General features: G+C 39.9%; 1 protein-coding gene across 3 annotated transcripts in view; it reads left to right on the plus strand.

Moving 5' to 3' along the window:
• ECI2 (enoyl-CoA delta isomerase 2) overlaps positions 1-21,607 on the plus strand; it is a 33,803-nt gene that overhangs the window by 1,766 nt on the left and 10,430 nt on the right. The window contains exons 2-6 of one of the 3 annotated variants that reach the window (XM_010573271.1): positions 13,678-13,733; positions 14,220-14,414; positions 17,959-18,124; positions 19,429-19,527; positions 21,180-21,371. In XM_010573271.1, coding sequence (XP_010571573.1) covers positions 18,002-18,124; positions 19,429-19,527; positions 21,180-21,371 — 414 coding nt within the window. In that variant the 5' untranslated portion in view covers positions 13,678-13,733; positions 14,220-14,414; positions 17,959-18,001. The remainder of the gene's footprint in view (positions 1-13,677; positions 13,734-14,219; positions 14,415-17,958; positions 18,125-19,428; positions 19,528-21,179; positions 21,372-21,607) is intronic. The other 2 variants (XM_010573272.1, XM_010573270.1) reach the window with 2 other exon arrangements.

Below are 21,607 nucleotides of genomic sequence, written 5' to 3' on the forward strand. Positions count from 1 at the left end.
ACCCCAGGGGGCTATCCCCTGCCCCCCCCACTTCCCAGTTCCTAAACTAGATGGGACGTCACATGGTATGGAATATACTGTTGACCAGTTTGGGTCAGGTGCCCTGGCTGGGCATGAGAAGCTGAAAAATCCTTGACTGTAGTCTAAACACTACTGAGCAACAACTGAAAACATCAGTGTTATCAACATTCTTCACATACTGAACTCAAAACATAGCACTGTACCAGCTACTAGGAAGACAGTTAACTACATCCCAGCTGAAACCAGGACATAAGTATACTAGGTAAGCAAGTTCCTAAGTAGAATAGTGAAGCAGGCATCATCATACCAGTAGATTAAAGACCTGTGATACTCTGATTGTTAACATGCAAATTTGACTGTTACAATGTATACTTTCATAAGTGAAATGCTTTTACTCAAGTATCTCCATTAGGCACAGTGCATCTTGACCAGAAAACTGTAGTCATTTATGCATTAAATTGTAACGTTTTTCTCCCAAAGCTTTGTGAGAAAGTATTTGAAGTATGTACATGAACATCTTAAGATACAGGGAGAAACAAAGGGAATGCAAATTGTTTGATGAGCGTGACTTCTGCCCTCATTTCAGAAAAAGAACTCTTTAGGCAAGCTTTCTACAGATAAATAATATTAATTTCATATAGCTACATTGTTACAATGAGGGAAGGGAAAGCAATTCTAAATTAGAAAACATGCAAAAGACTAGCCTGATGGACAACATTAGGCTAGTGGAGTCAGATGTATTTGAAACAGCAAGATTCTGTATGTGAAATAAGGTCATAAACAATATTAATAATGGGTTAATGTTTTTAGTGTATAGTCAGATATAATGCAGAAAAATGGTGCAATTTTTCCAATGGTGGAACGCCAGACAGGTGCAAGCTTTATTTTCTATATCGGTAGTATACTAGCAGACTTTTATCAAAGACACTGGCAGCCTTGCTGCGCCATTGAATTTAGGAAACTTTTTTTGCAGCCTAAACTCAGAAAAAAAGAGGCATATCCTTGGAGCACTGGGAGAGGAAGACTTATGCAAGTATAAGAGCAAAATGCAAGAATTCTTCTTATGTTATTGGTTTGGGTTTTTTTTCCCTAAGCAGGACATTCCTAATCCTTTCAGACATGGAGTTGTGAGTTCCACAGGCTCTTCTCCCACTTCTTGTCCTGCCCTGTCGCAATATGTAATTTGTCGAAGTTTGAAATTGTCTGAGGAGGGGGGACGCTGATACAAATGCCCATTCAGAAGAGTCTTACTGGGACTGTACCCATTCGACAGTCTTTGCATTTGGCTGTTTGAGATTGGAGGCCCCACAACTCCACTGCTGTGAGGCTGTATCTGCATTTATGGTAGGTCAGACGACTGGGCACAGGACATTTGCTGCAGGGAAACCTGCATCCATGCTGTCCTGGTTTTGAGGGTTTCCTTCAGACTAGTTGTAGTATGATCCCAACACTGAATGCCTCTCAGCAGCTGGAGGACCTCTCCCAGTTTTATGTAATCTAGAAGGGTTCTAACTTGCATGTGCCAAGACAGCTCTGCAGCACAAACCAGGGGCATGGAGTTGGCAACAGCTTAGAAGCTCGCTCCAAGAACGCTGTCCTGGTCCAAACTAAGATGGTAACATAGTCACACCCTAACTTCTTGGTGTGTTCCTTGGTACAGTTACCTCAGCAACTTTAAAGGAGGTCAGATCTTATCAAAGACCAATTTTTCCATGAGCTACTCTTTTTTTTCTTAGCAGCTCTGAAGAGCCTTTTTCAGAGGAGCACTATTAAGTGCTGGTCTTCATTTAAAGTGGATTGAAAACCAGTTCATTTTCTCTTAAGCTGTTGGTTTGTGCTAGTTTATGTGGCCTTGTTGGTCTTTGCCTGTGCCTGGAATACTTCCTGCTTACAGTAAATCTGTCTTTACTACAGTATCTGCTCTTCAGCTTGGGAGGCAGCAGTCTTAAGGGTTCAAGTTCACTTCCATTCTGGCCCTTGAGCAATGTCCCAAATATCATCTTGGCTTCCCTGCATCATCTCATGACAAGACATCTGCACGTTTACAGCCCACCCACATGGCAGGAGCTCAGGTGCTATTAAGTCCTAGCACAATGTGCAACAGTCCTTATTCAGTCTGTGCAGCCTGTTTCTACTTCTGTCTGGGAATTAATTGAACCTACTCCCTGAATTGCTTATGCTTCACTTAGTAGTGCAGTTGCATTCTTTGGTCATTGTATCAAGGGCCCATTCATACATTTACAGCAAAGCAGGACATTATAACCCTTGCATCTCCTCCTTTTCCTCTCTCTGCAGACCTTACAGCTCTTTTCTGCCTTCCCTCCCACCGTGTTAACTAAGCCAGTCAGATGTAAGGTCCTGGGAAAAGGCCTAGGGGGTTTGTCTTTGCCCTGGAACTGTGTATGTTATGAGGAAACTCCTCTGTTGAGGGTGGAGGAAGAACTGATCTCTTGCAGCTGAGAGATTTTTTGACTTCATCAAATGGCTGTGCTCTGGGGCCTCTCTCAGTGAGAAGACGCTCAGTATTCCAGGTCTTCCCCTGAAAATACTTCTTTATTGCTGTTAATGTTCTATCGACTGCATCATAAGTTTTTGTTTGCTTGTTTTTAATATGTGAGGAGGATGTAAATACAGTCTTCCACTGCTACAGATACGCAATAGTTTCCTGCATTTGGGGGTAATTGCAGATGTCAGCACACCCAGAGCGCATGTAAGCCTTGCCTTGTGGAAAACCTCTTTGAGGCTACTATCATCCTGGAGGTGACCAGTAAGTTTGGTGGTATCCCTTCCTCTGTCCTGTTTCTTTTTTCCAGGTTTGTCCATGAGGAGCTAATTGGCCTCAGAAGGAGTCTGCCTTGTATCCCTGTAGTGGGAAATACCTAGTCCTTTCTGTCAGTCCTCTTCAGATAGCTGTGGTTGAATACAGACATAGACATTTTAGTAGCTTTTCTGGTATTCTCATGCTGGCTGGGCAAAAAGGACAATATTGCCTCTTCACTTCTCATCCACTTTCCCACTGCCAGGCCCTGTTTCTGTATTAGAGCAGCTGCTTTCCTTCTCTTTCCTACTGTCCACTGTCACCCTCAATCCAATCCCCTTTTACAAAGAGGAAGACTAGATTTTTGTAGTGTTGCTTTTAAGTAATATATCAGACTATATTCTTAAAAACCCTGTTTGCTAACACTCTTGAGTCTTCTGTGGGTCTGTACCAAACCCCATGGTGATGGCAGTAGAAGTTGCTTTTATGCCTCAAACTTCTGCCCAGATGTTAGGTCTTGCCTGAGTTGGGTATGGTTTCCCTCCTGATCTGAATGTGGTATAGGCAGCAGGTATCCTGCAACCTCCTGAATGTCTGCCCACCTACTTCCCCACCTGCTAGCTGTTGGATGGGAATGCATCCTGGCACGTTGACATAGGAAATGTGTCCATGTACGGGGTTGTGTTTTATCCACAGAAAAAAAAGTATACCCTGATCCTACCCCAGGGATGCCCTGTGGAGTATGCTTTTTACTCCCTGTTGCTGTCTTACATGGGCTCTTATATTTTGGTTTCTGAGTCTCTTAAGTCATGCCTCTCAGTGCTATGTCTCAGGCTGTACTAGCTTGCCTTGCTCAGCTGTTTGCTATTCCCTATCAGCCAGGCAACATTTTTTTTTTGTGTGTTTGTGACGGTTTTCTGTTTATCAGCTCTGCTTGGCTTATGCTAGATTCTGTAGGTCTCAGGTACTCTGCTCTGCTCCTCCTGCTCAAGATAACTGTGCTTATCTTTTTAAACTTCCCTTCAGTAGGTCAGGCCTCTAGTTCTAGTTGATGCTTGTTAGCAAAGTTGTCTTGCCCAACCTTTGACTGACTGTGGACTACAGATCCTTGCCTGACCACCAGAAAAGCAAGCAGAGCACATAACTGTTTGATTTTAAATCTTTTTTTTTTTTTTTTCCCCAAGCTTCATCTTTTCTGTCTTAGGGCAGGTCAATAAAAAGTTAGAGAGCTTGTCGTATTTCCCTTACCTTTTAAGTAGTAATAATTTTCTCATTATCTATATTTAAAAAAAAAAAAAAAAAAGCCTTCCTTCGAGAAAGGAAACCTTGCCTGTTTTGACTTTTGTAGTAACTTTTTGCAAAATACTGGTAAAATCAGCTTCCCCTAACTTTGTGACTGTAAGTCACTCTTTCAGAGTCTTTCAGAAAGGGTTTCATACCACTGATGAATCTTGAATTTCTCTTTTTCTTAAGGGTTGGGATTCTGAAACATAGCCATTAAATTAATCCACTGTCTTTTGAATACTGAGACTAACTAGTCAATGGAAAATGAACAATTAAATCTCTTAATGGGAGGCCTTTTCTGCAAATAGTAATGTTAATGGCATGAGTTACTATCTCTTGTTTGCACATGCTGGTTTACCAATATGACTCAAAAAACTGAAAGGTAGTGGTGAAATGATTGAACAGGTGTCCAGAAAAGCATCTTAATAAACTTATGTCCTTATTTAAGCACCCTCTTAAAATATTTTGAACAGAAATATGTGCAGCAGTTAAAATCAACGAAATGAAATCCAGAGCAGCGAGCTCACTAACTGTATGTAATTGAGCTGGATTTGACAGTTCACAGCTAATATCAAGCCAAGGTGTCTGGAAGTCTTGAAGATAGACTGGCTTAGAACACAGCTTTCTGTTGTAGTTAATTTGCTTTGAAGCAACTATTCATTGAAGTCAGCGTGACCTTGTCAGCTTTGTCTGCTTAAGTCAGTGATCAGTAGGTGGTTCTGTAGCAGCTTTGCTGCCGAGTTCAAAAGAATCTGATAATGTGAATGCAAATAAGGTGGTGGTTAACTACACTTTTTGTCGTTGAATTTTGCTGGGCTTGAACAGCCATTCTTTCCAAAGTAAGCTCTCAAGTAGCTCCCACTTGACATGAAGAACTACAGTTTCTTTCTGCCCTTGCTTTTTAAGATTTCTCTCCCCATCAGAAGTTAGTTATGAGTTTCTCAAGGAGAATGTAAGTACATTTTCAAATGTTTGAGGTTTGGTTTTCTTAATTTAATATGGTGCTAGGAATCAATTTTGAGCTTTTGCTACAGTAGCAAATACTGTCTTTGAATAATACCATTCTAAGAGGCAATATAAAGAAAGGCTTGCAGGTCAAGATAAGGACAGGGAGAGATCACTCAACCAACTACCGTCACGGGCAAAGCAGGCTCGACTTGGGGAAAATTAACTTAATTTATTAACAATCCAATCAGAGTAGGGTAACGAGAAATAAAACCAAATCTTAAAACACCTTCCCTTGACCCCTTCCTTCTGCCCGGGCACAACTTCACTCCCTCATTCTCTACCTCCTCCCCTTGAGCAGTGCAGAGGGATGGGGAATGGGGATTGCAGTCAGTTCATCCCATGTTGTCTCTGCAGCTCCTTTTTCCCCTTCAGGGGCAGGACTCCTCACACTCTTCCCCTGTTCCAGTGTGGGGTCCCTCCCACGGGAGACAGTCCTTCACAAACTTCTCCAGTGTGGGTCCTTCCCATGGGCTGCAGTTCTTCACAAACTCCTCCAGCCTGGGTCCCTTCCATGGGGTGCAGTCCTTCAGGCACAGACTGCTCCAGCGTGGATCCCTCCCAGGGCCACAAGTCCTGCCAGAAAACCTGCTCCAGCGTGGGCTCCTCTCTCCATGGGGCCACAGGTCCTGCCAGGATCCTGCTCCTGCACGGGCTTCCCACAGGGTCACAGCCTCCTTCGGGCATCCCCCTGCTCTGGCGTGGGGTTCTCCCCGGGCTGCAGGTGGAGATCTGCTCCACCGTGGACCTCCCTGGGCTGCAGGGGAACACCCTGCCTCACCATGGTCTTCCCCACGGGCTGCAAGGGAATCTCTGCTCAGGTGCCTGGAGCACCTCCTCCTTCTGCACTGACCTGGGCGTCTGCAGGGTTGTTTCTCTCACATATTGTCACTCGTCTCTCTGGCTGCAGTTTCTGTGCTGCAGCAACTTTTTTTCCCCTTCCTAAATATGTCATCCCAGAGGCGCTACCACCGGCGCTGGTGGGCTCAGCCTTGGCCAGCAGCGGGTCCATCTTGGAGCTGGCTGGCATTGGCTCTGTCGGACATAGGGGAAGCTTCTAGCAGCTTCTCATAGAAGCCACCTCTGTAGCCCCCCCTCCACTACCAAAACCTTGCCATGCAAACCCAATACACACTGGTAGTTATCTTTGTTAGAGTGAACACATACAAAAGATTGAAACACTTATGTCAGTCTTTTCTTTTTTCCACTTTGTTGTTGTATTTAGCATAAGAATATTTGTGATTTTTTTTCCTATTTCCTGACTGTTCTATTTTAAAAGAATAATTTAAATGTTGATCAATGTGAAATAATCTGCCTAAAACTATTATATATTGATATTCAGTTCACATTGGAAGTTTCTTCATTATTCTGATGTAGTAAATGGTTGAGCCTTTCTATTGTGATGAACCCACTGATTACAGCGAGCATTTTTCAAGTTCCCTTGAAGTTCATTATAATAAAATTTAGACTGTAATCAGAACTCCAGCAAAAACTGTGAGCTAAGATTTTAAAGGTCTTGTTAAACCATTCTTTATTTCACAGAGAAACAGAAACCATTGCCAAGTAATTCAGCACTAGATGGTCCACCAGAAAAGAGGAAGCAAAAGCTCTCTTGGAATGGGTTCTGGAAGGCTTCTTTCTTCCATCAAAACTCAGGCTTTAAGTCAGTGAGTAAGCGGTGCTATTTGGCTTTGGAGAGCTCTGACAGTGATTAATACCTAACAACTTGATAATTTGTCAACATCCTGGTTTTTACGTTATCCTGGCAGTAGTCTCTTATCTCTGAAAGCAATGATACTAAAGAAAAAAAATCACTCTTAAAATTGTCAGAATAGTATTTTATCAGCTAGTGCTTTTAATATGACAGTGTTAAGTAATGCAGGTTAGCCAGCTACAGAAGGGAGACCATAACTATTATCAGTGAGCTAATAACTTCATTATTTTGTTCATAAGCTACTGACTTTTCACGTTGACCTAAATACCTACAGAAAGGATAACAGCACTAGATAGCAGTAAATTCAGTAGGTAGACAGATTTCATTTGTGCTGAAATCCAGAGAGAACTTGTGTAATGTTTTGTCATGTTGTTGTTTTGCTGTGTGTATGAAAGCTACATTTTTCTGATAATGTAGAGTACTCCAGGTAGAAACTTCTGTGATCCAGTCAGTGAATGAAGTCTATTTTAATCAAAAATTAAATGGAAATTATCACTGTGTTGGTTTAGAAAGAAGTAAACACAACTTTGCCCTCAGTGCTATCTGACTGCATAGTTCATAATAGCTTTTTCACTGTGGTAGTGCAAAGCCACGTTTAAAACCAAACAAATTACAAACACCCACCCCCAAAACCAAAAATTTCCTCCTGTGTGAATATGCTGAATATGTGAGCTTTTGATCTGCTCACAAAAGTGTTGTCTTCTGTTGGCATCTGACTCCCCAGAGGGAAAGGGTTTCCCCCTTCCCGTTTCCCCCTTCCCTTATTGCTCTGCCAAAAATAAGGTTAAGCTGGAGAAGGAAGCCACACAAAAGTTGTCCCTTGTAGGTCCTGATGTAATTCTTGATATTTCACACATTTAATCTGTATCTAGGGTAGCTTGCAGATGAACATCTTTCCTTATGGCAGAGGGTATGCACACCCATCCTTCATCCCAGCCTGGTCTGTGATTGTCTGAGCAATGGCAGAGGGGGGAACTTTGCTTTTAGCAAGTGTTATGATTTCGAAGAGTGTACTTTGCTCAGTGAGAGATTTTTACTAATTTAGGCACTCAGTAGTTTGGGGGATTTTTTTTTTTTTTTTCTGTCATGATCCTGCAGATTGATCTTTGAGTGGACTTTGTGGCTGCAAAGACTGGACGTGTACATTCATGGCAGTCTCGGTTTTGTCCTTGAATGTAGATTGACTTACAGAGTGAGCCTGCCAGCTGGGAATTTAAACAGTCACTGTTCAATAGCAAACGTAGTCTTCATATTTTCTCAGTGTCCTAGAACAGATCATGTATGTCTGTGTCTCTCTTGTATTGGGGAGCTCAGAACTGAACACAGTAATTCAGGTGTGGCCTCACCAGTGCTGAGTAGAGAGGATTCCATTTTTAATTGGGAATAAAAATTATTTCTTCAGGATTAGATTGTGTTGTATGGATTCTTTGCTGACTCTTTGGCCCTCCAAAAAAGTGGCTACTGTTTTTGTAGTAAGGTGCTCTGGTAATATTTATTTTGAAAATATGGTGCAAGAGGTGTATAACTTGTAGAATGCACAATAATTCTTGAATAATTTGGTCCTTAGAAGCCAACCATTAAAACATATAGCAAGCCAGTTCTGAAACAAAAGAATCTTTCTGGTTGGTTTTGTGTTGTTTTTGTTAATTGCCAGTAGGATGCCAGATGAAACACACTTTTATTCTGGGGAAGAACTTCCAAGTTATTTGGGTTGTCAGCCACTTTCCCAGACCAATAGTTCTTCATAATCTCTTCAATGATAGCAGAAGCCAGTATGACTCTGTATATGTTGCATCCCCACTAATAACTTCCATGATCCCACCTGAGCCTCTGACCTCTGTCTTGCTGCTGCTATAGGTGTCACCTTCTAAATGCTATGATTTAAGCTTTTTACAGTGTTTTAGTAACACATGATTTGAAGTCCTTTGGAACATGTGTAATTTTCATTTCTAAAAGTGACAAACATTCTCAGTGCTTTATTTCTTATGCAAGACTTAGTAGTGTGTCACACCTACAAGCTTATCTGTTTCTCTGATAAAACTAGGAGCAATGTATATTACAGAGGGTATCTAAAGAGAAAGTTACCAGTTGGAAATTGATTAAACTTTTCAGTAGCATTGTTATTCATAGAGCAGCTGTAAATGCTGCTGTGACAGAAATGTACTTGCAAGTCTTGCATGTATGCAAGAACTTTAGCTCTAAACCCAAGTCACCATCAGATTTTTATTGAGTAAATTGGCCTGGGTCTTTACAGGACACCTGTAAGTTTGTCAGGTTGTAGGTGCTGGAAATAGTGCCAAAACTAAGAGCAGTGTGCTACTTTGTGTTTAGACCTATTTTGTTTAATTCTGAATTATCCGAAAGAATTCTGGATTTGGACAGGACAAGCTGTTGACAAATACTGCTTCATTACTGTCATATAGCTTGTTCAGTATTCTTTCTGTCCTTCCCCATTGTATCTAGGTGTCATGGATTCAGGAGAGAAAGTCAGCTTCAGACAAATTACTATCTTCTTTCACTGGTTAAGCTGAACTAGCAGGAGTGTTGGAGGGTTTTCTAATGCGGATGGGAGCTCCAGCAGCCGGTTGTATCCTTGTCAGAAACCTACCTACCTTGCCAAAAGCCATTAAAATCAAAGTGTACACTTCCTTGCTCTCCATACAGTCAGTAGGATTTTTCCCCCGAAGCCAAATAAAAATGGCTTTTTCCTTTCTCCATTAGCAGCAAAATTATTTTGAGCATTTGTTCATAACTGTTTTGTTAAAGTCACCTTGGATAAGGATGTATAAAGAACCTATCTGAGTTTGTTGCTCTCCAAATACTACAATAAACTTTGAGTGATTCTCAGCAAATGTCACATGTATGAGTATCACAGCTCTATACTTTTCTGCTAACATTCATGTTTATAACTTTCGAATGTGTTTCAGAGGATATCTGTCTGTAAATCTTATTGCTTGCAGAGATGTCTTACATGGACTGAGGATGTACAGGAAATTCTTTCATGCTTTAGTCATTCACCATGTCCAGTTAACTTAAGTCTGCTGGAAAGAGAGAGCTCTTGCAGAGATTTCAGGAGGTGATCCCAGTTTCCCTCCCAGCAGCTGTGATGAGAGGGTATTAACTGTGCCTCTATAGAGCACAAAAAGCGGACCATTTCAGATCTCAGTGAATGGTAGTCTAGATCTTTGATTCTTAGCTGTTCTTTAATATTGAAAAAAAAAAAACATTAAGCACAGCTGAGCCACTTAGACTAAACAACAGTGATTCAGCACTTCAATTTGCCAACAGACACATCATTATCTTCTAGTTTTTATATGTCAAAACAGTGTAGGAGTGTAAAATAGTAAAAGCTGATAAGGATTTGTGCACCAAACTTGTGTTTAGAACAACTATTGAAATGTTCTCATGTAAAGGAGGAAATAATTTGACTTTCGTGTCTTTCTGTTTATTAAAGCAGCAGTAAGTGAATTGGTTATGGAGTATTTGCACTGATCTTTTCTGCTAGATAGATATTAGATAGATTCATTGGAAACACCATAACACTAGAAGCATTTCTATTACCTGATGGCAATACATTTTAGTTAGTCCACGGTAGCTACAGTACAATGGGGTACTGCCAGGGACTGTGTTGGAATAACAGGGAGGGATAGTTATTTTCTTGGTTTTTAGGAAAACTGGAGTTCTGTCTACTGAGTCATCAATACCTCCATGTTATTACCATGGTTAATAAATCCTTGTATTTTCCCAAGTGAACCAAATATATTCATTTCTAGAGAATAACCTTGGTTCTGATAAGGCTTTCTTAGCCTCTCCTGGGTTTTGGTCTTAAGAGGTCATGCGCTTGTTGCAATAGATCTTTGCAGGAGCCTGATGAACAGTAGCGTCGCTTTACCAAACAGATATGTGTGTTGGTTCTTTCTGCATGAAGAAATAAAATGGCTCTGGCTGCTAAGCTGGTGTTAACCTACTGCTAACCTGCTGCGACCTACTAACTTGGATTAGTGCTAACCTACTGCCATGGTGCATGTTAGCAGGTGATAGCAATGCAGGGCTTAACAGAGTGAGCCTATGAACTTATGTGGGGAAAGTACAGACTGCTTTGCGTGCAGTAGTTACTGCAGATTAGTTGACTTGTTGATTGTAAGGTGTAAAGGTTGCTGTCATGAAAACTGTGGGCTTTTGGTTTTAACTCGAAGGAGAAACTCAATCATTTAACTGTGTTTCCTTCTTTCGTAGTTGCTAGATATTGGAAAATGTACCAGTTACTGAAATTTGAGCAGGCAAAAATTGATAAAGGCAGTCTCTGCTTCTCCATCTTCTGAATGAAGACTGAATTCCATCTGCCCATGTTCTGAATTGTTTTAGTTTTATTTAGTAGTAGAGGATCTTGAAAGAGGTGCATACAAATGAGAGGAAGTGGAAGTTTTCACATGGGATGGTTGTGGAAGCAGATGCAGGCTTTTTCAAGATGACACAAATTGCAAAGGAAGATATTAATGTGTCAGATATGGTTACTCCACATTTCCCAGTATAAGTGAAGAAACTTGAAAGGACAGAACTTGAAATTTACAGCTGAAGTAATTTGACTTTATTAGTGTAAGAACTGTCAAGCTGAGGTTTCTCTAGTATGACACCATCACTGCCTACTACACAACTCCTATTTGTAAGAAAGTCTGTCTGTACAACTTACAGGGATAACAGGGATACTGCTTTCCACCTAAAAGTCTGACAAGATATTGTGACAGACATCATATTAATTTGATAGACACTCATGAAAAACAAAATTATTCTGGAAGGACTAAAAAAAACCCACCACCTGAAAAGAGTATATGACAAGAAATAGTGTGTATAGTCAAATTATCTGAAGTTCTTTGGGAGAAGCCGGTAACAGGATGGTATAAAGAGTGGGTTGCTTTGCTTCTACAGCCAGAAGAACCTCCACCCAGAATTTCTGTATTAATTAACCATCCACCCCCCCCACATACCACTACTTTTTTTTCCAACAGCAAAGGAGGAATGATTGCTCCAAACATGCCACAGGCTGCTCAGTTTGCTTTAGTACTGTCAGGTGCCTCTTCTTTTCCCAGCTCAGCTCTAGGTAGGTTGTATGGAGAGAATAACTGGAGCACTGAGAGGTATGGCAGACATTTGACATTAGCCCTCCCCACCTTCAGCTGTATGGGGAAAGCTCATACATTGCTGTGTAAGTGCTCAGGCTATGTGAAAATTTATGTATCCTTAATGTTATGTTATTGTGTACGTAAATACCTGTTTGGATTCAGTAGTATATAACCAATGGCATGATGAGTGGTGATTTGGGCAACTGCAGATTAAAATTTCCCATGATTTTTATGTTAACAGCATAGACAGTAGCTTCCTCTCGCGCAGCAAAATAAAGTGAAGTACAAGTTTAAATTTATTGCGTGCAGAAAATACTGCAAGTAAATATGGAAAACAGTAACATTATTTTCCTAGTTATCAAGAAAGCTTTGAAATAGTGGTGCTGCTAATGCTTTGTTTGTTGTCATTATTTGGCTATTGACCTTTCTTTTTCCTTTTTTTTAATCTTCTTTTTAGAGATTCTGATATGAAGTCTTGGGAGGAGGAAATAAGAGAAGTCAATGTCTTGGGTTGATTTTATTTTTCCAGATGGTTCAATTATTTTCTCACGATTACAGTTTAAATACTGGTTTCTGTTCCCCTCACATGCCTCATTTCCTAACAGTTGCTGCAATTGCCAATGGTGGCAACCTTTCCCACCAGCTCTGCTCCTGCGTCCCTTAATGTAGCTGAACTAATGATCAAAGGTTGCTATTCCTTCTCCAGATCCCTTTTTTTGTCCTCCATGGAGAAAAATCAGGAAAATTTTGAGGGAGGATCAAAATGGGAGAAGTGCTACTGAAAGAGGGGGACTGAAGCCTGAGACTCTGCTTGGAGTAGGAATACTCCATGGCCGGGCACCAGCAGGCAAGGACTACCCTGGTCACCCCACCAGGGAGGGCTCGTGGTTCTTCCACTGCGGATGTGTGTGTTCCAACAGCAGGAGGACAGGGAGCAAGGAGGTCTCATTTGGTTGCTCCCCTGCTTGACTTCGGAGTAGCCTCTCAGAGCAGTGGTCGCTGGTGCTAGAGCAGACCTGGTGAAGCTCTTTGGATAAGTTTCAGACTCCTGAACCTTGTAGAACAGTTCAGGCTCTGGCTGGAACCTCAGAAATAGTGATGGGCTGGGCTGGGCTGGGCAACGTGTGCTGTTTTGTCTTTGCAGGGACTCTGGAGAGGCACGGAGTCAGAAGCTTGTTGTAAGTTATAGCCAAACACCTGGTGCCTTGAGGTTTATGGGAATTGATTGCTTTGTATCCTAACTAAAAAAAAACCCTACCCATACAATTCTTTCTACAGTAGCAGCAGCAAAACAGTATTTTGTTTAATTTTGTCTTCAGATGGAAAGAACATGAGCAGAAATATTGCCACTTTATGATGTTGTAATACCAGGTCCGTGTGAAACGGCAAGTGCTGATCAGTGTTCTGCATGAGGAATGTAGGGAAAGAGCAGCGCAAAAGGTCACAGCATCTTGAGATAGTGATCATGGCAAAGAAGAGATGTCATATGCGTTATCTGAAGTATTACTCATAACGTACAAAAGATATCCACATCTTCTATTAAACATATGTTCCAGGACTCATCTGAGTGACTGTTTAATGTACTGCTTATTTCTGTCTGATAACACTTCCTATTCTTTTTTCTTCCTTGTCTCTCTAAAGCTAGTTACAACAATGTGAAACGAGCGTTTTCCAGTTCTGTCAGGAGTTTTAAACCTACATGTTTCTAGCACCACCCGCTGTTTTTAATCCTAATAGGATTTTTAACTGCTTTTCTCTGTGCTTTATTTCCCTAGGATCTACTAACATTTAAAAGAAAACCTTTATTAAGTAAATGGAAGATGGACTTCAGGTATATCCATCCCTTTCTTTTGCTGAGCATCTCTGATATTTCCAATGCAAAGAGATCTTTTGGGTTCTGTTTAGTCTTAATGAGGAAACTGCTAAGTTGCTTTAAAAGTTAGAAAGTGATCAGCCAGTATTTTACAAAAAGTTGGCATTTTTGACTCTATAAAAGTCCTTATGCAAGTTACAGAACTACACTGTTATGAGGGGCCCTATCTTTAACAGGGTTTACAGTCTTTGCTAAACTGTGAGAAATTATTTTCAGTTAATTGACTTTAAAAAATCTTAATTAAGAGCCTTGTGTTTGAATGTTTATAAGGAAAAGAGACATTTATGTGAACAGGTAGAATGAATAGGATGGGCTTGCAAGATATCTAGAATGACTGAATGGGAACAGATAGACATCCAAGGCAAGGGAATAAATACGAAATGATTGTCAGCCTGGATATTTCAGGTTCAGGCAGTGATGCCCAGGATTTATTTCTTTTTTCAGAGTGTACAGCTTGCGAAGTACCAAGTGAATGATCTTTCAGGAGCGCACAGGCATTTGTCGTGGACTTTGTGGCTGCTCTGCCAAGTTGTGACTCCTCTTGCTACTCTCTCTCTGGTGGGACCTGTGTTTTTTTCACCCAGCTGGGGGAGGTTGCCAGGCCCTCACCACTCTTCCATGGGTGCCAGTACAACAAAGGTAATTTGTAGCAGTGGGGTAGTGGTAGCTAATTGCCTGCAAGGTGCGGGGCAATAAAGAGAAGAAACTTTGTGAAGGAGATCATTTAGCTTTGTTGCAGCGAGTAGATGAGAAAGGGGAAAACAGAGGGGGGTTTGATTGCCTTCCCTAGGCTTCTTTTTCTGCTTGGATTGAATCAAGTGCAGGTTTGACACCAGTAGTTTGTAGGTCACCTTCCAGGCTCTCTGCCTGCCCTGTGTGTCTTCAGCAACATCTTATGTGATTTCAGTGAGGCTGCTAAAATGAAGCATGGATTTGCTCAGTGAGGGAGTAAGAAGGATTCAGTGTCAGAGCAAGGGAGCAGCAGATGGAGGGTGGAAGTCCTCCCTGTAGTGGGCCACAGCAGCCTCTCCTGCTCCTCTGTCCTTGGGATTGTGGCATAGTGTCACTGTGTGGTCCCAGAGATGGCAGTGCTGTTGTGTGTGCTGACAGATGGCGAGTCATCTCCTCCTCACTTTATGTGATCTATTTGAGGTCAAGGAGCTCTGCTCCTGCTATTTGTGTATCTGTCTGAAGAATGAGGTCCTGCCCAAGATGAATAAATTGTGAAATAACTTAATTTTTCCTTTGCGTTTTCATCCTTTATTATTTTAATAGAGAAATAGTAGCAGTCAGCTTAGCCTTAGTGTGTTGAGAACTGGTGATCATCACTAATTTATAGCAAATGTCCTCTGAGATCAGAAGGCAGATAGAAAGGAGTGAATCATAGATATCCTGCAGAGAACTGAGCTACAAACCAGCAAGGAAGAAATAAAGAAAAGAGGCCTTTTCTTATAAACTTTAGACTGTAATAAACATCTAAGTTGCACAATCTCCCATTACAAAGCAGTAGGTAAGGAGGAAAAGAATGAAAGATGGGAGTATTTGAAGTTGATAGATAACTTATTTTACCCGAACGTTTTTGTAGCTAAGAAGTAAAACTGGATATTACCAAACAGCAAAGGAAAGTAGCTCTGAGTCTGGACTTACTGAAAGATCATTCCACTTTTCCCCAGCCAGATTTTTTTTTTATTCACCTAGTTGTTTTCTCATCCTCTTCTAACTTGTCCACTTTGCATCCTTAATAAGGAAGAGAACTTGTGACCTGCTAAATGCCAAAACCCCTTAACCCTGAATATAAGTGCATACATACGTTCAGACTGGCTGCTATTGCCGTTCCGCTCTCCCCAACTGCCCATTCTCAACTCTTGTTAATTTATGGTCACTATCAAATTGTATATAAAAGAGATTATTAAAGCCTATTTATAATGTTGACCATAGCCAAGCTGGAGCGAAGTCCGGATTGTCAAACATGTTTTAAACCCAAATCTCCCTCTTTAAACATTGAATCCACTTCAGTATAGCCACTGCCTAGACTGACAGAAAAAATTTGTGCCAGATACACAGATCATCTTGGGACCAGCAGCATTCAAGTAGTTCTAAAGATGGCTGGCAAAATTAGAGGAAAAAAACCCCAAAAGAAACAACTAGTCTTCTTCCTACACTCTCATTTTCTTCTTCCTGTAAATGTCACTTTAAAAACATGTTTGGGGATAGGATCTGAAAGCGACTGTTGTGTTCTGTGACTCCAGGACAGACTAATCAAGGAAACTCAGTATTAAAAAACTTGTATCTGTATCCATTTAGGTACACTTTTTCCTGTCAGAGGGCTTTTATTGATGCTGGAGGTGAAGTCCACAAGTTGGCTAATAGCCTTCCAGTTGGTTAAGGGATGAACTTGTTAAACTCTGACACAGTCTTCTGAACACATCAGTTTGAATGTTAGTTAAACTGGCAGATGGTTAACCTGGGTCTGTCTGGGTGCACTGCTTTATTAATAAAGGCCTACAGCTGATCAATTTAAGTAAGAAGGCATTCTGTTCCTGCAACCTTTTTTGGTAGCCTATTCCATTTTGTATTGTTCAGATAGATTTCTTTTTACTAGCATAAGATTTTGAACCAGATTCTGGAATTCTTTCTGTTTCAAAGAATTTGATTAAATAACAGAAAATACTCTTTCTGTTTCTGTCATTCAAACTTGGTAGCCCCCAAATACCAGGAACTTAGATTTTATTAATACAGAAGGGCTGTAATAGGACATAAACCCAATAGATCTTACAAACTTTTTCAGCTAAAGACAGCTAAAACCTTCTATCTGCATGAAATGAAAGAGTAATAAAATTAATTGGACACAGTTGGCATTCTTCACACTTCCTGCCTGCAACTTTTAGGCTTGCAACAGAAAATAAATTTTATTCAAGAAAGAAGATCAATGAGGATATTTTTGAAGTAGGCAGTAGAATTTCTCTAAAATTCTCATTAGGTGTGTATAAAAAGGTAGAGTTTTCATGTTAGGTATGATTTTAAAATGACAGTTCTGTAACTGAAATGTTAACAATTAAATTAATGATTAAACATTCTATCAGTCTGCATTTGAGATGATCATTAATTTTTCAAATGTGACTGGTTATGAAATCTATCATATATGGTGTCCTAACATGACAGTTGTGTCTGTAAGTTAGAATGGGGAAAGTTGAGGGGGGTTGTTCTTTTTTTTACTAAAATAGAGAAGGAATGTTGATATGTAAACTGCTAACATTTTAAAAATAGTAAAAATACTTAACATATATTGCAATTTAACTGAAGAAAGCTGAGACAACATGCTTTTGCCCTATTGAAGCAAGCCAAAATTATTAGACTTCTTGGCTTTGGATTCCAAACTGTTGAAGTAAACCTGCTTTTACAAAGCATTATAGAGTTGGGTTAGGTTTGGTTCTTTGGAGTGGGATTTGGGGTTTGTTTGTTTGGGGAGGGTTGATGGAATTACCTTTTTTTCTGGTGGAGAGTTCTTCTCCCAGAATATTTTGACCCTGTCTTTTTTGCAAGTGTCTATAGGCTGTTTTACAGCCAGTCGTTTTCCAAAGCACATTTTGATATTAGCCTTCACTTACGCAGCCCCGATTGGAGAACCAGGCTTTCAGATTGAAGTGTTTCTAGATAGAAGCACACAAACTTGGAAAGATCACAGAAACCACACAGGCTGCATGCTCGTTTTAATTCATAGACATATAAAGCTGTTAATGTTGCACACAGAGATTTAAACCATTAATAAAAATGTCTGTGTTTCTTATTTGTTTGTCATGGACAGAACCTGTAGAGCTCTGATTTACTACAGAAACAGCAAAACAGTTTACCACTAGTGCCATTTAGGGGTCTATATATGATCATCTGATATATTATTGCATAGTTTCTTTGTCATCTGGCAGCATTAAGTCTAGCACTTTACATAATAGTGAGAGATAATGTCATATTCTCTAAAGGTTAATTATGTTGCAGCTAAAGCAAACTTCCAAAGCAGCTTTCTTGTAATTTTTAGTATCTTGCTTTTTGTTGTTGTTTTAATCAGTGCAGGTACAAATATTTAATGTTTTACATTTACTTGAAATGTCTTTAAAAAGCAGCATATTTGTTTCTCCTCTAGTCTTGCACAAAAACCAAGCAATGTGATTTCTTTTCCACTTTCTAGCAGGCGAGTGCCAGCTGTTTGCATTCCAGCAATTCACCTGCACATGACTGCAGCCACCATGCAAGTCAGCCAGAAAGACTTTGAAAAGGCTCAAGAACAACTGAAGCTTTTGAAAAAGGATCCTGGGAATGAAACTAAGTTGAAGCTCTACGCTTTGTTTAAGCAGGTAGGCTTGACTTTTTTTGTTTTGTAAGGGGCATTTATAATCTGAAAGGATGGACCTGTAAAATATCTACTTAAAATAGGCATTGTTCAAATGTGTCGTGTCTTAACAAGCTCTTCATTTCAAGTGCTTAAATTCTGTTCTTGAAACGCCAGCCCCTCAAATCCTGCCTGAATTCTGAGGGAAGCCAAACCTGTTTCATCTTACAAATCATGCTTTGAATGGAAACCTTTATTCAAAGAAATACAGCCAATTTACATCAATTGTGTGATGCCTTCTCTATAATATAGCAAATATTGATGCAGCTCTGCAAAATGGCTTATGCCTACGAAAAAAAGAGTATGCCACATGCTTCCTCTTAAATTTGTTGTATCTACAGTCAGTCAGCTGGGCCTATAATATAATGGTGTGACATTTGAAGGTTGATTTCTGGGGTTTTTTTCTTTCTTTTTTTTTGCATGGTTGTTGTAGTCGTGGTTTTGGGGGATTTTTTTTTGTTTTTTAATTCAAGGAACTGTTCCTCCACACTTTGAGTGAAGGTTATTCTTTACTATAGCATGGAAGGAGACCTTTGTAGAAATAGCTGCACGTCCTTAGTGGGGTTTGTACTGGTATTTGGGGAACTATGTGTGGATCAAGATTGGCTGCAGGGTCAGTACAGGCTGTGACTTGTTATATAGAAGGCGGCAATCAATCACTTCTTTAACTAAAAACTTAGCTGACTGTTCCAGGTAGTTTTACTGATTAATAATAATGAGCTCATAAATGTAGTCTTTCTTTCCCACCTCCCACTTGAAATATTTCTCTCTGATACTGTACTTTTCTTCAGGAAAACTGATCATAGAATACTTCAGCATAGCTCAGACTCTTGTGGTTCAACTGGCCCAACGCCCTTCCTCATAGTAGGGCCAACTTTGAAGTAAGATCCAGCTTTAATAGATCCTATGCAATTGTTTCTTTGTTCACATATCTTACAAGTCTTTAACTTTCTTTTTAAGTATGAAACTTCCACAATTTTTGAGATAGGAGACCTTAATGTGCATGGGTGTTTTTGGAAACTAGTGTCTCATATTGGTTAGGTGCTTCTGAAAGCCTAGCACCAGGTATTAGGAAATAGCGGACACTGAAAACTTCATGGTATGTGAACTGTCTGAATATTGCCCAACCACTAGGTATTCCTTCTGTCTCAGAGTTGAATTCTGTATCCTGATCAGGTAAATGTTCCTAGAAGTCATCATCTTTTATACCAAGGCATCTGAACTTTAATCAAAGGTTTTAAAAAATTTTGTTTCACTCTTTTTTTTCAGGCTACTGAAGGTCCCTGCAATTCTCCAAAACCAGGTATGCTGGACTTTGTCAAGAAAGCCAAGTGGGATGCATGGAATTCTCTTGGCAATTTGTCTCAGGTGACAATACCTATAATTTCACTTAGATACTTTGTAGGTTACTCTACCTTGAAGTGCCTGGACTGTAAGTGAATGGCTGATGTCTAAACATATTACATGCTAGTTGAGCGACTCTGCTTCAGACACTAAGACGTTTTGCACTGTATTCTAGTCATTTCACTGCTTCAGTGTTTGGAGATTTTTTTATTGCATAAGGCTAGTTCTACGTTATTACTACCAGTTTGTATCAGCATAAGAGATCTTACGTATGTGGTGACTTCCAGTAAAAATAGTGTTTTTCACATTATGTTCTATTCTGCTGTTCTCTTTAAGAAAGATGGATTGAGCTTCTCAGTTCTTACAACAAAGAACAAATCTGTGAATCCTGCATATTGATAACTTTGTCATTTTAAAATGTCGGTCTCCTATGCCACTGACTAAAAGACTAGAAAAAAGTGGTGTACTGAGAGCCTCTCTTCATTCTTTCTCAGTATATCTTGACATCTTTAATACCTTTCATAACCTTTAGAGAAGTCTTTGCTTCAAGTGAAGCAAGCAGAAAGAATGTAGATTCAAAGGTATGTAAGCGTTCTTTTTTCATGCAGACTGTAGTAATTCTGACATCACATGTAGCTACCACAGTTTCTTCAGCTATTATTAAATGAAGGAAACAAGCTTTACAAACCAGCTGTGTCACTGCTGCATTAGGCCTGCTGTTCAGGAGTAGTTTCTGAGGTCAGTCAAAGATATTACTTAATATAGAGACTTTATTTGCATTTTTTTCTTTTAAAAGAAAACATGTTTGCATAATTTCTTGAACATATCATATTCTTGTGATACTTTGGGGCTTTTTGGGTGTCTTTTGGTTTTTTGTTTGGGATTTTGGGGGGGGGTTTTGAGATGGCTCTGCAGCTCTTAGGAGTAGCCAAGAAACACTTAAGGAAAAGAACCTGCTTTTGAAGTTATAGCGGAGAGGGAATAGACAATTTCATGTGCTACAGATTATGGATTATAGGATTGTTCAAAGTATATTATCCTTTCAAGAAAATAGGTTATAGCAACCAAGAACTTACAATTCTTTTAAATCACTGCTTACTGTAGAAATAGAGAGGCAGGATTCTTTAGGCTTTTGCAGGTCATGTTTGTGCTAAATGAAAACCAGTGTCTTCAAGCAGTTTTAAAACACCATAGACCCGTTTCAGCACTCTTATTTTCAGCAACACATGTTCTAAAATAAAAACTTTCGTTTTATTGGAAAACTGTCCAACTGGAAAGCAGAAACAAAGGATTCTTAGAAATGTGTAAATGATGGGAATATGACAAAGGTCTCTGGTAGTCTTAGGTGTGGATGAGGGGATTTCTCCAATGAAATAAATGTCATCATCTCAGCATCTGTGCCTTTTATTTTGCGGATCCATTGCTGCTGCTTTCCAGATGAATTTAAGCATGATCTGCAGTGTTTAAATACAGCATGTTCCCCTTCTCACTCTCATTGGAATGCTTTCTAATTGAGATGTTTTTTTCTTTTGTCCTGAACCGCAGTCATGTCATCCATCTGTCCCCCCCACCTCCAGGTACCCATTTTATGAACAGCATAACAAACTGATTTCCAGTTCAGCATTTGGTAATCTTGTGGGTTTTTTTTTTTCTTTTTTTCTTTTCTTTCATTACAGGATAATGCCAGACAGAAATATACTGAACTTGTCTCAAGTCTGGTCTCTGCAGAATCTGCTGGCCAGAAGAAAGATGCTTCTCCAGAAGAGAGCAGACATGGTGGCTATGAAACAATACTAGTTACCACCAAAAACAATATCACAAAGATCATGTTTAACCGACCTGATAAGAAAAATGCCATCAATCATAAGGTAAAGAAATTAACATGGAGGATTAATGATTTTTTTCTTTCCTGAGTAAGCTACTTAAGTTTTTAAAGAATCATTACTACAGGTTCAGCAGAACTGACTGAAGTGTGGTGGTCTGAATTTTATGAGGGCTTAGTATCTTGACTCGGATGGCAACCTAAGGAATAAATATCTGGTACAAAATTAAACCATTCAGCTAAAATTTTATGGATTGGGCTTTTTTCTGTGTCTTTTGGTTT

Source organism: Haliaeetus leucocephalus, unplaced genomic scaffold (assembly GCF_000737465.1).
Source record: "Haliaeetus leucocephalus isolate CR32 unplaced genomic scaffold, Haliaeetus_leucocephalus-4.0 Scaffold373, whole genome shotgun sequence".
NCBI lineage: Eukaryota > Metazoa > Chordata > Aves > Accipitriformes > Accipitridae > Haliaeetus > Haliaeetus leucocephalus.